General features: G+C 49.6%; 1 protein-coding gene across 2 annotated transcripts; it reads left to right on the forward strand.

The window, feature by feature from the left end:
- Positions 1 to 1,301: 1,301 nt before the first annotated feature.
- On the forward strand, positions 1,302 to 17,134 carry LOC144125644 (uncharacterized). 2 transcript variants are annotated; one of them, XM_077659219.1, is made up of 7 exons: positions 1,302 to 1,553; positions 4,902 to 4,990; positions 10,728 to 10,862; positions 12,475 to 12,788; positions 14,972 to 15,106; positions 16,077 to 16,176; positions 16,965 to 17,134. In XM_077659219.1, exons 3-7 carry the CDS (start codon positions 10,741 to 10,743, stop codon positions 17,080 to 17,082), a joined length of 789 nt encoding a protein of 262 aa, XP_077515345.1. In that variant the 5' UTR covers positions 1,302 to 1,553; positions 4,902 to 4,990; positions 10,728 to 10,740; the 3' UTR covers positions 17,083 to 17,134. The 2 variants fall into 2 exon arrangements, with proteins under 2 accessions (XP_077515345.1, XP_077515344.1); XM_077659218.1 differs by lacking the exon at positions 4,902 to 4,990 and having other exon boundaries at positions 1,303 to 1,553.
- The last annotated feature ends 237 nt before the right edge of the window (positions 17,135 to 17,371 follow it).

The raw sequence follows: 17,371 nt of genomic DNA on the forward strand, positions 1-17,371 counted from the left end.
GCTAGTCGAAATCATCTCTCATTCACCAGTGTATATGCTTCAATTCTTTCTGTCTTTAGTAATTCCATGTTTTCACTTACAGCAAAAAAAGCAAGCTCCGCCCGCGCTGACATGATGCGGTCGATCACTGGGCCCGTTAAGTTTTCATTAGGTTGTGTGTTTGGTGGTGCATGTTGTTATTTATCGATTCCGCATCCATTTTTCGCGTTAATTCATGGCTCTGTTACATCCTGCTATGTATCGAGGTCATCTTTGCCCCAATTTTATATGGCGGGCTTCTCTTTGCCGATTCGCGCTCATTAGGGCCTGAGGCGCTTCCTTGAAACAGGTGCGCCAACCACAGGCACATTCGCAATTTTGGAGCAGTTTGGAAGATGTAAACCCACACCGCTGACAGGCGGGCCCTGCAGACTTTCTGCTCCTGGCTTAAAATCGTCAGTCGTTGGCGAAATGCACCCGTGTGCAATGGAGGTCGCCGGAGACCCGCTAGAAGAGGAAACGCGGATGCTCATATATGTTTACATTTTTAGAAAGTGAAGACGAGAGTTCCTAACAATGCGCCGGCACGATCACGCACGGGCAGTCGTTCTTTTCGAAAGATTCGTCGCTCTATTTTTGGTGGTTTCCCGTCTCCCGCTGCAGTCTAAGCGTGGCCGGCCGACAACTTCAGCCTTTCAGGCCGTAAGAAAGCAGCTGAAAGAGCAAGAATTTTTTCAATTAGTTAGTAGGGTAAGGCTAGTGAGTCCCGCATTTCACTGATTGATTGATTGATTGATTGATTGATTGATTGATTGATTGATTGATTGATTGATTGATTGATTGATTGATTGATTGATTGATTGATTGATTGATTGGCTGGCTGGCTTGTACATGTAAAGGCTGCGGGTTAGCCTTGCTTAGAAATGCCGCAATTGTAGGGAATATCAAAGGGGACGCCCGACGAGGACACACCTACGATTGTGCTGCACTTTTATTCCTCTATGGTGCGTACGCTTCTATCTCAGTCGAGACCTTGAGCCGCCCAAGGAAGTCGAGAGCAACGACGGTGCATCAAGGAACGGGCCCTTTTGTTATTCCCGATCAATCTCTCCGTCCCTTTCCACGGTGCTTGCTTCGCGCGCGTACTCGATCGACCGGTGGCTGCTCTAGGCGATCTGGCCGCCTACCTCCGCCCACTAAATGCGGGTCACGCGTGCGTCCCAACGAACGACAGATCGAGAAGGCAAACTAACTCGCGCTACCTCCGGCGGAAGGCGGGACATGAAACGCGCAGCCGCCTCGCCCTGGACGCAGACTGCGAGGCCCACCGGCAGCGCGCAGCCGCTCGATACCGTACACCTTGTCGCCGCAGCCGATGCGCGCTGGCGTGTCGCGTTTCCCTTCGCGTGGCGGATGTCGCGTGGCCGACGTCATGTGCAGCGGGGACCGGCGCTGTGAGTCGGAAGAAGCGCCGCCCCGGGGGCTCCTCCGCCACTTGCACGTCCGCAGCCGGCAAACGTGCTGAAGCGGAGCGTCTCTGCCTACGGCCGGCACGTGGTATACGGACTGCGGAGGTGAGCAGACTCTCGCGCGACTGCCGTTCGGTTTCCCGGCACCCCGAAAAGCGATCGCTCGCCGGTCTACGGAGCCCTACGTGCAGACGGGCCGCTCAGCTATTGATCCCACGTCGTCGCGGTACGGAGAGCGACTGCCTGCGGGAAGGAAGTTTCCGCGTAAAAGGTGCCAGTACGCGCGTGGTTCGGTTCCAGGGAAACCCTTTGGTATTCCTCGGAGCGTTGATCAAGGACTCATTCGTTCGTTCCCCTGACCTAGATGACTTAAAGAAAAAAAAAGAAAACAGAAAGAAATGCCCTTTTCCCGGTAATCTTGTTGAGCATGAGAAGTTTGGTTCCAGCGGGCACATTTTCTCTTTATTTATTTCCACAGACTATCCGAAGCTGTTCTCGGGAAGAGCCTTTAGTCGGTTCTTCCGAGCGCCTTACGACGAGCACTTGACGCCCCCCCCCCCCCCCCCCCCCCTCCCCGGGAAAAGCTGACATTTCGGGCAGAGAGAGCGCAAGAGAGGAAGAAAAAGCCGCATAATTTGTTGTACCCGCCACAACAACACTCGCCAGTTGAAGCGAGCATCTGCGCATTGCAGAGCTGTAAAACTTGTTTACTTCTCTTCTGTGCTTCCCGAACTTTTCACCACCGTCGGAAAAGGGCATCGATTGTAATCGATTTCTAGGAAGAAACGTGACGGTCGAGTTGCTACCGCAGTTCTTCGCACGAAGTTGTGAGAAATGTTGGGAGTTCCCGAGACTCCACATTCTCTTCGATCTCGACGTGGCTTCAATACAGATGAATTTGAAATGCCTTGCCAAAGCCTTGCAGCTGCTACAGCGTGTCAAAACGTGTAGCCATAAGGATCTAACTGTGCGCGAAAAGACACGTACGAAGACAGAAAAAAATCACAAAGAGCTGACTGACCTAAATTGGTGAGTTATTGGAACAGTTGGTCTAATTACATACCCGGAGGCGCTAATAGCCCACAAAACACAATTATCGGTCAACGGCCATCATTATGGAAACAAGGCAGCCGCTACACCGAGGTTAGATCATGAGCAGAATTTTTAGACGTGTGCAACTGTTGCCTACTACAATAATGACACCCTTCTTGTATTTTTGGTTTTTTCTTGAGGTATGTTTGGACAAGTGCCTCTGGATGCGTATAAAGGGCAGTTAACTGCCCCATTAAACCACCAATTTAAGTCCCGCGCTGTATGTAATTTTTCTGACTTGGTCCGTGTCATTTTCCACGCTGTTAGTCCTGGTGCAAGGCGGACACTCAGACCAGCATGTGTTGCGTTGCCTTTGGCCAATCAACACCAGTATTTACAAACCTCTGCGTAAGAGATTCGTCACCCCAGTGCCACCGGTGACTATCCCCGCCGGTGCGACGGCCATTCAAGGTTCTGACCTGTTCTTAATCGTTTTTACCAGCAAGATATTTCCTAAATTCATGCCCCTCGTTGATTGACGCCGACTACACGCTTAGCATTTGCGCATGTCTCGGTGGCCCAAAGCGTATTGCATAAATCCGGCGGGACAAGTGCAACAAAATGTAACACTTGCGCTGCCAGCCACTTGTGCGAGGAAATGTCACGCTGCTCAGGTTCCCAGCTGTGCCTCCGTAACGACGCCCACAATGCGCCAATGTCATCGCTCCTCGCTGAAACGTGCGAGCGGCGGGTCTGCCGCCGGTTGTTTTGAAAACCGTTTCCAACCTCCGCTGAAAACTTTCAGCGCGCTGGTAACCTGTAAACACCTAGGCGTCAAGACGGTTGCGCTCAACAATAGCTTGGATGAGACAGGAAAATATAAATGCGTCAGTGTTGGTGTGCAAGGTTTAATGCAATAAACATGATTTGTACGGGCTAACACTCGTCCAGCAGGCAGTATATACGATGCTGGATCCATCTTTAGGTTTTTAATATAAAGCCCATAGAGGAATTCTAGGCGTGCTATTTGCCTTGAAACTGGTGAACAGTTGTACACCAGCAATATCGACAAGTTCAGTCACCGATTGCGTTCATTCATAACATGAAAAAATAAACCTGGCTGCTAGCCTCTCTTTTTAATCTGTGTGCGACTGTCAGGGTCCCAGACAGTACTTTCATATTCCGATGTTGGCCTAATTATCGTAGTATACGCGGTTAGACACCACAGGGGGCATTTTTTTAGGTTTCTCTTTAAAGGGTAGATGAAAGCGGACCCACAAACGTTTTCAATATTCTTATCCCAATTAAGACTGTCGGTACTTGTCATGCCGAGATATCTTAGTTTATTGGAACATTTGTTTTTTTTGGTTGATCGTATATTTATTATGCAATAATACTTTCTTTGTTACTTTCATCATCATCACCAGCCTGACTACGCCCATTGCAGGGCAAAGGCCTCTCCCATGTCTCTCCAATTAACCCTGTCCTTTGCCAGCTGCGCGCACCTTATGCCTGCAAACTTCCTAATCTCATCCGCCCACCTAACTTTCTGCCGCCCCCTGCTACACCTCCTTTCCCTTGAAATCTAGTCCGTTACCCTCAAGTACCATCGTCTATATTTGTTTCGCATTGCATGCCCTGCCCAAGGTGGCTCAGTGGTAATGGCGCGCGGCTGCTTGCCCGAAAGACGCGGTTTCGATCCCGCCGCGGACGTCGAATTTCGATGGTCGCGAAATTCTAGAGGCCCGTGTGCTGTGCGATGTCAGTGCACGGTAAAGAACCCCAAGAGGTCGAAATTTCCGGATCCCTTCACTACGGCGTCCCTCGTAGCCTAAGCCGCTTTGGGTCGTTAAACCCCCATTAAGTATAAACCATGAACGGAACCCACCGGCGGCATATGGTTGTTTTTTCTTCTTCTTTCAAATCAATTATCTTTAAATTATCCCCCTGTTAATCGCCCATTGACGAACACTAGAAATTAAAAAATATGTATCCCCTGTGGTCCTTGATTTCGGCGACTGTTGGCTTCTGTCATGTATGTCATAACAAGCCCCTCTTTTCCCTCCGCTTGCCTGCTCATTTGCCTTGCTTAGTCATTCAGAGAATGAATTGGAAGCATGATGGATGTCCTAGACAGGGAAAGCAGAATGATTGGTCTCAAAATTAAATGCATAAAACTAAAGTAACGTTAAATAGTCTCGGAAGGGAGCAGCAGTTTACTGTTGGCAGTTAGGCTCTGGAAGTGGTAAGAGAATACGTGCACTTAGAGCAGGTAGTGACCGCAGATCCCGATGACTTGAGAGAAATAACTAGAAGAAAATTTGAGGGGCCCCTTAAATTTCGCCCTAAGGGTATGACGCGATAGCGTATTTAGTTAATTCCCATATATGCAGAAGGTCATTCTCTACTTTGCATTCATAGATCCATGGGAGTTCTCATACCCCTCCTGGCGCAGTGGTACAGCGGTTAAGCGGTGCGCCACTGGCCTGCGATGGCAGATCTTCCAATTGGTGAGCATTGTGTGGCCTAGGTTGATCTTCCCGAGCGACCAGTCATTAATTTAACTGCCACCTGCCACGGTGGGCAGTTTGCTCACTCTCCGGTGTGCAGGTTGTGATGACGCCGCAGGGTCACTTGGCTTAGGTGACCCTCTCCTAGGCTGCTCTCTTGGCACCATATTCCAGAGTCATGCTCGTGATTTTTTGATCACAACGCCGACGCTCGATTTTCTGGTGAACGGGGCCTTTAACGCTGTCGCGTTAAAAGAATGTGGTGGAGCGCATATGGCAGTGTCTCCCAGATCATGAATAGAAGGTTACCAATATCCCTCAAGAGAAAAGTGTACAGCAGCTATATCTCACCGGTACTAACCTATGGGGCAGAAACATGGATGCTAACGAAAAAGGTTCAGCTTAAGTTAAGGACAACGCAGCGAGCCATGGAAAGGAAAATGATAGGTGTACCGTTAAGATACCGGAAGAGGGTAGAGTGGGTGAGGGAACAGACGCGGGTTAGTGACATCCTAGTCGAAATCAAAAGGAAGAAATGGGCTTGGGCAGGGCATGTAATACGAAGGCAAGATAACCGATGGTCCCTAAGGGTGACGGAGTGGATTCCAAGAGAAGGCATGCGTAGAAAGGGCCGGCAGAAGGTTATGTGGGCGCGGGTTCGATTAAGAAGTTTGCGGCAATATCGTGGCCGCAGATGGCACAGAACAGGGTTATTTAGAGAGCTAATGGAGAGGCCTTTGTCCTGCTGTGGGCGTAGTCAATGTGATGATGATGATGATGACGATGCAGGTAAGCTTCTACCAATCTAATTTTATGAAGATCCCTACCAAGATTGCTCTTCTTTGTGGTACTTCTGATGATCAATTCTGAGCCCTCGCTCTTCCAGGCTTGAAATTCTGAACAGAAACAGCATTTATGTCTCCCGGTTGCTCGACCGCAGCAGGCTATATAAATACCTTCGCAGGGATGGTGCACTTAAAGTGACTTGTCTCTGGAGTTCTTTCCCATTTTGTTAAGCGTTAAGTGTTAAGGATTTTCTCTTAAAATAATTAGCCACACTATTTGATAGATAGCGAGGGGACACGACCTATCTATCAGTAGCAAGCGTGAAACATGAATTTGATTTTCACTTTCTTGTCGCGGCAGCTACGGTTGAAAGATTTTGTGGGACTGAGCAGAAGAATGCGGTTGTGTGGGGTTTTCTGGAAGCCTATTACGTAAAAAAAAATGGTCAGTGGATTTAGATAATTAGGTCAGATGCGGATACATGCGCTAGCTTGACCTCCTTTGTCGGTTGGAGCTACGACCCTCTAGGTGGCACCAGGCTTCCACCTAATTACCACCTCCTACATCTACTACTGTGCAAGCTTCTTCTAGCTACTGTGCAAGCTTCATTCCAATCACGTTCCCCTCCTAACCGCTGCTTCTCATTCCGCTTAGCTCGGTGCGCTTAGGGGCGGTGCCGCCTAATTAGCGCCCCAGGTTCTCGCCTGGTTGCTACCGACTGCACCTTGGCAAGTAAGCCACCCGGTGGGCAGGCGAGCAGTGGCAAAGTGGCACAAGGCAGGTGCTGTGACAGGTGTTGCCATCGGTGGGACTTGGGTTGGGCTGTAACCCAGGTTGCTCTTTCTGAGAACCCCGCAAGCTTAAATGGGCTGTCGCCTGACACGGTGGGCAGGCTGTCCACCACCCGGTGGGCAGGTGAGCAGCCTGCCACGAAACCGGCTTCAGACAAAGAGGCGGACAGATAGGCAAACAACCAAGCAAACAATGCCTGAATGCGGGGAATGGCCACTATGAGTGCTAGCGCACTAAAAAGAACATGTGTCAGTGACGTGTCGATTTTCTTGCAGAGTTAACTGCACTTCCTTCATGGTGTGCTAATAACTTTAGAAAGGTTAATAATGCCTCCGCTCTTTTAGTTTGTTGTTTAGTTCGTCATCCCCGGTGAAAGTAGTTACTGTATATACACGAAGTATATTAATACAGCCGCAGTTGCCCGTAGTGGAAATTCAGTCTGTACGTGACCCCTGCCCTGATATTTGCGGCGCTTCACACGTTCTTTCAGACTAAAAGAGTCGTCTGGGAATGCAACGTCCTCATGTGTTGTAACTGCTTCACTTACGTGCTGCAATACTTTATAAACAGATAGATAATAGGCATTACATTTCATCTATCACAAAAGCGAGGAAACAACAAGCCTATGGTATGTGAGGTTTAACGTCCCGAATCAGCACTAGGGGGGGGGGGGGGGGGTGCTGTGAAGGACAGAGCAGTACAGGGCGTAAGATCAATTTCCACCGTCCTTATCGTGCACGGACATCGCACCGCACGTATGTCGGAACAGCGGCCGGGATTTCATCAAGCGACGCCTGACGCAAGATTGGAACGCCGAGTGTTGTCGGCCTACGGTTGGACTCGTCCATGGACACGCGTATACCTGTCAGCTCTTATCCGGACGGCGGCTCGGATATGGTTATACTATTTCTACTGGTCGGCTCCTGACTGCATTGGAAAACTGAGGAGGCCAACGCTCGACCGCACTTGTGTGTTGTGTGATGATGAACACTGTCGAATAACATGCTCGACGCTCCGCACCGTGGAGCATTACGTAAGCATTTTTTGAGAGTTATATTTTCCAATACTTATCAGCGTTATACCACAGTCGAGTCGCCGATCCGTGGCTGTTAGAAATGGTCAGTGTATCACACTGGATGTATATGCGAACGCTACCGAACGTAAAACGCACTGTCACAAGCGCTAACTTCCCCCCAATGTTTTTTTTTTTTTTTGGGGGGGGGGGGGTGTGGGGTATAAGGAACGTATTTGTAGACTAGGCGCACAAACAGCGCAGCAGAAATGCGCAACAACTATACGAACGAAAGTGTCTCTTCGCCGAAAATTGCACGTAACAATACGGGAGGCCCAGCTACCATTGAAGGGGAAAATCTGCCGTCTCTGTCATCGTCGAGAGTAAAAGTAGTGAAGCGTAAAACGGGCCTCAGGAATGGCAACAAATTGCGGAACTTGTGGCACGACGCCGGATTTTCCCCTGGACGGGACCCCCAGCGCTATCGCGCTAATAGCCCCTGCCCGTCCGTCCGTGTCAGGAAAAAGTCAGTGGCAGCCTGCTCATCGGCTTGTGGCCAACCTGCCCACCATGCGTGGCTGGCGACAATGAAATTAATTGAAGTAAATTCAATGCAGTTGCCACCTGCCCACCGTGTCCACCGGGCATGAGCTCACTGGTCGAGAAAAACGGCCTCCCGTACAAAACCCCGCCTCCCGATAACAATAATAATAATAATTGGTTTTTTGGGCGGGAAAGGAAATGGCGCAGTATCTGTCTCATATATCGTTGGACACCTGAACCGCGCCGTAAGGGAAGGGATAAAGGAGGGAGTGAAAGAAGAAAGAAAGAGGTTCCCGTAGTGGAGGCCTCCAGAATAATTTCGACCACCTGGGGATCTTTAACGTGCACTGACATCGCACAGCACACGGGCGCCTTAGCGTTTCTCCTCCATAAAAACGCAGCCGCCGCGGTCGGGTTGGAACCCGGGAACTCCGGATCAGTAGTCGAGCGCCCTAACCACTGAGCCACCGCGGCGGGTCTCCCGATCTGGGCAAAAATGAGCCTCACGAGAGCTTCGGAAGAGCAACCTCGGTCTCAAAAGCCCGACCGGAAATGGCCGCATCGCTTAACCGCTGCATCATTGTGCCAGTAGTGGCATGAGGACTCCGCGCAACCTGAGAATTTATGGAAGAGCAGCACTTGCTCAGCAGGGATCTCTGATGGTATCGCATTGTACTCTTGTGGGCAGATTAAGCGTCGTCCAAGTTTTTTGTTAATGCGTTTCACATGTTCTCACATGCTTCCTCGATATGGGTTACGGGGCGATCCCTACTCTATACCAGTTTCGAATGCACCGCTTATAGAGTATTGCCAGTGCAGGAACCCCATCTTGGACCCTCGTGCTATTCGCAAATGGCACGGGTTGATCAAACTAACGTTTAGCACATTTCATAACAATTGTTTGAAAATCGCAAAAACAGATTACTATGGTAATCGATTACCGCCAAAAAGATAATTGGATTTCGGAGAACGTTGCCCCTTGCAGAAAGTACTCAATGCATTAAAAATTCCAATGAAATTAAATTTTCTGCAATAATTTACTTGTAACGCCTGACTTACAACTCTGGCTCATGCTCACCTTTCCTGGACATTATTGCTCATATGCAATCGAAAGCTTATACGACGAAACGACCTGTATTAGTAAGAATTTCATATGTCCCGGCCAAATTCCTACCCTTCATATGTATCGTGAAGGCTCTACAGCGAACACCGCTGCAACAAATTTGCCTCTATAACGAAGGAATTTAGGCTCCCCCGGCGGGTTATTTGTTGCTTTACATCGAACGCACATAGCGCAGCCGCCCTGCGCAGCCGCCAATGGGCTGCGATGCGCATAGGGAGCGCCGGTTGACGCCTCAGCGAAGGCTGCGCGGGAGAATCCTAGCAGGCTTTTCCAGGTGGAGGAAATGATGCAGCTGCAGAACCGCAACATTGCCCTTGTTATCGACAATTGTGCCGCTTACAACAAGTTGCCGATGCTGGAGCACATGAATGTGGTTTCTTGTCACCGAGCTGTACTTTATTGTTGTAGCAGTTAGATCATGGTTAAGGTCTGCCAAGGCACGGTCTGCCAAGGCACACGACCACACAGGAATGCTGCAACGAATTCTATTAAACCTCGCCAAACCATTGAAATGAAGCGTACCGCCAGCCAGTTGAAGCGTGCCGCAATGTAATAAGGGCGGTTGCAGTTGCACATTCTTCCATATATAGGACTAAGTGCCTAGAAGAAAATTAGTGGCTTCTTTCATTAGGCATCTCGTGAATTCACCTTAGACAAATGTTTTCTTCCGCTAAACGCGTTTAGCTCTCTATATTGCGCGCGATACGGTGCACGACCTTTACAACGAGGGGCCTGTGTGACAAAGGATTTTGGAGGCTGGAGCGCTTCGTTATAAATGCATTCGACTGCACTTGACGTCAGCACCTAGCAGCATCTGTTGGTCGCCAACTTTGAGAAACTAGACAGTCTCGATAAATTCCAAACAGACGTGATTTTTATCGTGGCCGACTCTTCTTCCTCGCTGCAAATTATTACCTACAAAAGGCTTCCTGCGCTCATGCCACCTATTTTAACGGGCATAGAAAATCCATGGGATGTACCGAACATTCGTAATTCCCGCTATTATTTTGAGTGTTCAGCGCCACTTGGCACTTGGTGACAGCTGCGCAAAGAAGAAGCCCGAATTTCCTGAGCTTTTTTAACTACAGAGAATTAGTTTAAATTTACGCATACAGAGATACCACCAAATAACCCAGCCTCGAAGGATGCGGAATTCAGTCTTCTAGCTTGCTTCCTTGTAAGGTTCGGCGTCAGCTGACACAAGCGTGAAACGTTAGCGATGGCGCTCATCAACTGCTAATTTAAGCTGCCGAAGTGTGCAGAAATGAATTTTTTAAAGGAATTTTTTTTTCTATCGGCCATCTGTACTACGTTCACCGAGCTCCTTCTTGTCGTCGATTCTTTTTACGGCTTCCATTTCTTTTCCAGCTGAGAAAGCGTTGCGTGAGAAATCTCCATCCGATTTCGGCGTTCGAAATTCGCTGAAGACAGAGCAAGCCAAGCAAATCATCGATTCAATTTCCTACGCAACATTCGTGCAGCCACAAGGTGACCATGAGGACCGGCCACGGCGCCATCTTCTTGTCCGTCATCCTAAGCGCCATGGCACACGAGCAGCTCCTTCTGCTCAGGAGCAGAAGGGATGCCGCTGGAGCGACGCCCACGCAGCGTCAACGGTAGGTTTTTGTCTCGCCATGACTTATGTGTGTATACTACACCGCCGCCCTTCCTGATTGCACTGACTGACCTTCTAAGTGACACTTCTGGCCCATGGCGTGCAGAGAGAGAGCGGCTCACTGTCAGCGACTAGCCCTGAGTCTTTTCATGTGAGCAGAGAGCACTTAATGTATTCGTGATCGCTCTTGTAGACTAGATAGACCCTTCGTGTCAGTGGCCTCGCACGCATGCTTCTCTCGATTAACAGCTCACAACGACTTTTAGAAAGGGAATACAATCGTGTTTTGCTGGCAGTAATGTCACTTTTTATTTTGCACACTTGCCATAAAGGCATAATTTGGGTTCGCTGTGTACTATACGGAATAAGTTAAGTTTGTGTGTGTGTGTGTGTGTGTGTGTGCGCGTGTCTGTGCGTGTGCGTGTGTGTGTGTGTGTGTGTGTGTGTGTGTGTGTGTGTGTGTGTGTGTGTGTGTGTGTGTGTGTGTGTGTGTGTGTGTGTGTGTGTGTGTGTGTGTGTGTGTGTGTGTGCGTGCGCGAGCGTGTGTGTGTGTGTGTGTGTGTGTGTGTGTGTGTGTGTGTGTGTGTGTGTGTGTGTGTGTGTGTGTGTGTGTGTGCGTGCGCGTGTGTGTGTGTGTGTGTGTGTGTGCGTATGTGTGTGTGTATGTGTGTGTGTGCGTGCGAGCGTGTGTGGGTGCGCGTGTGCGTGTGTGTGTGCGCGTGTGTGTGCGTGTGTGTGTGTGTTATGGTTTTATGCAGAAATGCTCACAGCGCATTGGGGTAACGGGTATATTAATGTAATGATGTGGATGGCAGACAGTTTCGGGCGAGGGGAGGAGGAGGTTGCAGTGAAGGAGTGAGGAAGTAAAGGGCCATACCCAAGGTGTGCGGGACTCGGTTAACTCTGTCCAGCTCCTTGAACAGATCGTCGCTACCGCACTGAAGCGGATGGTCGCGATGGTGGAAAACTTTATTTAGAAAGGGTGACCTCTGCTGCTCAGCTCCGCGACTGCAACCAGCGTCTTCGTGGCGCCCATCCTCGCACCGGATCCGGCGTCACCAACCCACGGCCGAGTGTCGCCCCTTTTGTCTGGCCACCGAGCATGCACAGCGACCGCCGTTGCCCGCACTGTGGAGAGATCTGCGATATTTTTCGCATGGTGTGGGCATGTATTCATATTCCTCAACTTCCCCCTTCCCCTACCCCTACCCGAGAAGCATGGGAGACTGCCCTTCTCAACTGCTCCACACTCGAGTCCCAAAGAGCTCCGGTAACGCGGGTGCGAGATGGGGCCTCGTCGTGCGGTGTCCAGGACTAAGGATACCGATCATGTAGCGGGGTCTTCTGACTCCCAAACTCTCTTGTTTGAAACATTAAAAAAGTTTTCCACCAGCATCACCCATCACAATTACGTTGGGTGCTATGCTATGCGAGGTAGAACTCTTGTGATGTCCTGCCATAGTGCTCGTCTGTTTAAGCAAGATAAGCCTGGTGTGTAAACAACAGCGAGTTTCTGAAGAGAAGAAAGGCACCCCTTCCTCCCTTTGTCATCTGCATTTTTACCCCGACGACGTGTGCTTCAGTGTATGCAGGTGAGACTTTTCACTGCGCAGCACGCAGCCTCGTGACGTGATGCACGTGCGAGAGGGCGGCGCGGCATCGTTCACGTGCGCGGCTGCCAGCCACGAGCCGATGAAAGTCGAGTGGCGCCACAATGGCACCGTCGTCCCGGCGCACACGGGACAGCCCGCGTCTGCGGCGTCGCTGCGCGTGTGGCACACGCCCCTGAGCCCGGAGTCCGGGGCGACGTTAACGCACAGCCGGCTGCGACTGGCCAACGTGTCGGCGCAGCACTCGGGCGTCTACGCCTGCCACTTCAGCGACGGCATGGGGACGCTGGCACGCAGCAAGCAGCTCGTCGTCCAGCGTGAGCACCCTTCTATACAGCGACACTGGGGGCTAATGAAGGGGGTTCAGCTTAAGCTGAGGACCGCACAGCGAGCTATGGGAAGGATGACGTAACATTAAGAGACAGGAAGAGGGCAGAGTGGGTCAGGGAACAAACACAAGTTAATGACATCCAAATCAAGATGAACTGGGCTTGGGCAGGGCACGTAACGGTCGTTAATAACCGATGGTCATTAAGGGCAACGGACTGGATTGCAAGAGAAGGCAAGCGTAGCATGGGACGGCAGAAAATTTGGTGGATGGATGAGGCCTTTGTATTGCATGGGCGTAGTCAGGCTGGAGATGACGATGATGATGATGGTGAAAATGTTGCAGACACATTCGCTAAACGCTGCGTGCAATTGATGTCAAAATGCAGTTCCACCAACTGCGATTGCGATTGGCGCGCGCCCAGTACAGAAGATTGCGCGCCGGTGAATGCTAGGGCACGGAACAATATCCACTCGAGGCTATCTTCATCGAACACTATTACTTCCTCTAAATCTGTCTGCTTATTATTGATAGCCTATTATCGTACCTCGGCGGTCAAATACGTGGTGCGGGAGTGCGGGTGTACCGAAAAGTCAGCGACCTACTGTTCTGAGATCTCTGACCACCGAATTCTGGGTTATACTATAAGGCCCCTGCATGCTGTGCACAGCGCCACAGAACCAACTCAATTAAGGCTGCACTTGCCCATAGGCGCGCAGTTTCGTCTCGTCTCGAACATCGTGTACCCATATATTCATTTATTTATTTTAGCCGCCCAGCTCATTTCACTTGGGGCATTATATTTAAGCACACAGTGCCTCCGCTTCCATCACTCAGATTTTCCGCGATAGAGTTCAAGCTCCCCTTCTGCAGCATGCTTAAAATCCGGTGTCGTACCTGAGTCGCACAAGCACCACGTACCAGTGGCAGCACCTGCCATCGCAGGGCAGTAGCGCATCGCTTAACCGCTGCACCACTGCGTCAGGCGTGGTATGAGGACTGCAAGCGATCTATGAATGTGAAGTTGAGAATAACAAATTCCGCACATATATTCCGCACCCATTAACGCAATTGCATCATGCCCTTAAGGCGGAGCTTAATTGTGGCGTCCAATTTTTTGCCTACCAGCTTACCAACGACAGTTTACCCCGACACAGTGATTTGTGCATTAACGTGCACTGACATCGCACAGCACACGGGCGCCTTAGCGTTTTTTTTTTTATGGAGGAAAAACGCTAAGGCACCCGTGTGCTGTGCGATGTCAGTGCACGTTAAAGATCCCCAGGTGGTCGAATTTATTCCGGAGCCCTCCACTACGGCACCTCCTTCTTCCTTTCTTCTTTCACTCCCTCCTTTATCCCTTCCCTTACGGCGCGGTTCAGGTGTCCGCCGATATATGAGACAGATACTGCGCCATTTCCTTTCCCTAAAAACCAATTATTATTATTATTATTATTATTATTAATATTATTATTATTATTATTATTATTATTATTATTATTATTATTATTATTATTATTATTATTATTATTATTTTGGTCACAAACACGGTATAGCCACAAAGGAACGAAGTTTGGGGCTTTGTCGACGCTGTCAAAAATTTCGCGCCGAACGGCACGTTCTTTTCTTCGTGGTCCTTTTTGCTCGACTACCGAATCATGAGTTGAGGGAGCGAGGGAAATATTTAGAGTCCGACTCATGCTCGCCTTGTGAATAGTAGGTGCCCTCGTGCGTTGCACAGGAGAACGGGAGAGCTAAAAAAGAATTCACAACTGCGCGCCGTAGAGCCACCTTTTCGACAGAGTTCTAACCATGCTTTGGACCACATTCTATGTAAGCATCGTGTGCGAAACCTTGCCGCGGCGACGTCGTTGATTTCGCTGCCTCTGCAAAGAAACTTAATGGTGCTCGCCGAGGACCCAAACTTTTCTGATGTGACAGCATTATAGCCCCGTCGAGGATAAAATGTGCCGTCTGTCATAAAAAATTCTCTCATTGGCTGGAGGGAGGCGACGTCACTTCCGGTAAGGGCGTCGACAGCTTCTAGGACCAGCAGATGGGGTAATTAGGCGTCCTTGCGATTTTTTCTTTTTTCGTCAAGTCTTCCGCACTAATATATTTGTGGAGCAAAAGCGTGAGTTCATGACTGCCTCTTGGTCTTGTTTCTCGCAGCCAAAGTGTCCGCCAAATCCGGGAACCAACCTGGACCGTGCGACTCGGGCTGCTCAGACAAGAGCGCTGTGTGCGACGGCAAGCAGTCATGCCTGTGTGCCGACGGGTCCACCCCTTGCACCAAAGACAGTGGCGGTGAGTTCAGTGTATTTAGGGGAAGCACCACCTCCCCAAAGGTGAAGTATATTTTGTTTATGGAGTAAATACTCATTAGCATCCACACTAACGCAGCCAACGGCTGCGATGAAAAATTGTAAAGTATGTATAGCTTTCGCAGAAAGTTCACAGTTGAAGAAAGATCGCTCCTGGTCTGGGGACCAGGGAAACAAAGCTGCAGAGATCAACAGTCGCTCCTTAGGTTCGGCACCGTGTCGAGCGTGAAGGTCAGGTTCTAATAATTGCAGTAATATTTGCAGAGGTTTTGTAGCCTAAACAAGAGCTGCAAGTTATCATTCTCACAGTCGTCGTCTGTATGTCAGACTTGACAAGCTCAAGTGCTAAGTGTTGCTGCATTTTTTTAATTATCATTCCATCACGCTTATTTTCGTTAGCATAGCAGAGCGAGGTGGTCTTCAGGTGAATCTGACTTATTTTTGTGGTGCGCGCTGAGAGTTCAGTGCAGTCCAGCAGATGTTCCCTCAACCGCTCTATGAGGGAGTGCCATATCTGACGCTAGCCCTTGCGCAACTGAGTTTGGCCACGTTTTTGGCAGAGAAAACACCGAGAATTTGGTCGATTTCGAAAGCCTCGATGAATGTTCACTATCGCAGCCTGTTCTGAGCGCACGGCGTGCGGTTACAGCACGGAGGTAGTCTCAACTGCCTCAACTGTATTTACAGTGCTGCACTTCGGTTATGCATGCTTTACTCTTCTAGTCAATATCGTTTGCCCAACGGTGCGCTTGCGTTCGTGTTAACGAACAAAATGAGCATTGTAGCCTTCGTCATAAAGAAATTTGAATTATCCAGCGCATGCGGAGTGCCTCACACGAGGAACAAATAATGACTTGTCCAGGGCAGCTGCGCACGCATGTGCTGCATTTGAAAGCTAAGAAGTGTCGGTAAGAAGAATATAGCCGCAACAAGGATGCATGCCTTCTCTGCAGGCCCACACCTGGCGAGTATCTTGGCCTGGGTCTCCAGCGCGGTGGCAGTGGCCGTCCTGCTGGCGGCTCTAGCTGTGCTGGCAGCACGCAGGATACGCAGGTAATCAGAATGGTAACACCTTTCGAATCTCCACGCGACGAGGGAGAGAGGCCGAAATTAGGTCAAGCTACCACCAGGAGGACCGTGGCCACCTGGCCGGCGAGGGGCGCCGACAGCGACCACATCCGCCACTTGGGAGGTATAGCTGAGGGTAGTTTGGGCTTGTGGCCTTATTAATAACTCAGTGAAACATTTGAAATGTAAAAAACCCCAGAAAATTTTAACGTCTTCGACCTTCTCATATAACGTGTTCCCTCTGGAGTCATTGTTTTGATGTGGGAAAGCTCACCTTCGGAGTTTCTCATGTGGTCCAGACCTAGCAGCGTCCGTATGTGACTGTTCCACACAGTAAGCGACAGAAAAGAGAGTGAAGAAATTACCTTTGTATTGCATGATGACACTTCAAACTCGATCTTCGAGTAACTTGCCCAGATATTGCGGTTTTGCCACGGTCGGATTTATTGAAGTCTGCGGTATTCGATCGCTACCGAATATTGTAAGGTTCTCCAATACCAATTTCTCGATTCCATACAAACCGAATAATAACATATTCAAATCTTATTCAAATAAACATACACTATCCATATTCACATGCCTCTATTGGGGGGAGATTCTGAAATTCGCAGAATTATGGTGACCGTGGCTGTCGCGGCATATCGGGTTCGATGGAAAAAGCCTTTGTCCTGCACCGTACCTAATTCGGCTAGCGACGAAATTGACGAGCGTTTGAAAGTGAGGCATTGCTACGTATCAATAATCTTCTCTTTTTGTGATGTGCTTCTGATCAGGACGTCTGGATCCACGCTTCTTGAGAACGTACAGGACGACGACGGCTTGGAGCATGCGGCTTCCAGGAGGAACTCTTTCACCGCCATGACATCCCACGTACCCTGTGAATTGGTGTAGTGAAATAGTCCCTTACAAATTAGGTTGCTTTTGGTTTGTTACGCTGTGTAACTTATTGTGGCAAGATGGCGAGTTGTACATCATTCATCTTCAGAAGAAAGCGCGAGCCAGTAGTAGTTTTGAAAAAGCGCCTGTGTTGTCTTTTTTTTTTTTTGAAGTACTCCTGGTTCGCGTTTCCCTCTAAGACGACACGAGTGGAAACTATATACACCACTGATTGCCTTCTGTGAACGGCAAGCTACATTTTACAAGGCGCTGGGCAACAAAACGGTGTACACACAAGCTTCTC

Source organism: Amblyomma americanum, chromosome 3, assembly GCF_052857255.1.
Source record: "Amblyomma americanum isolate KBUSLIRL-KWMA chromosome 3, ASM5285725v1, whole genome shotgun sequence".
Classification (NCBI taxonomy): Eukaryota; Metazoa; Arthropoda; class Arachnida; order Ixodida; family Ixodidae; genus Amblyomma; species Amblyomma americanum.

Coding starts and splice junctions, on each gene's coding strand:
- LOC144125644 (XM_077659219.1), top strand. CDS start 10,741: ATGAGGACCGGCCACGGCGCCATCTTCTTGTCCGTCATCCTAAGCGCC. Junction 12,789..14,971: donor CAAGCAGCTCGTCGTCCAGC/GTGAGCACCCTT, acceptor TGTTTCTCGCAG/CCAAAGTGTCCGCCAAATCC. Junction 16,177..16,964: donor GCAGCACGCAGGATACGCAG/GTAATCAGAATG, acceptor GCTTCTGATCAG/GACGTCTGGATCCACGCTTC.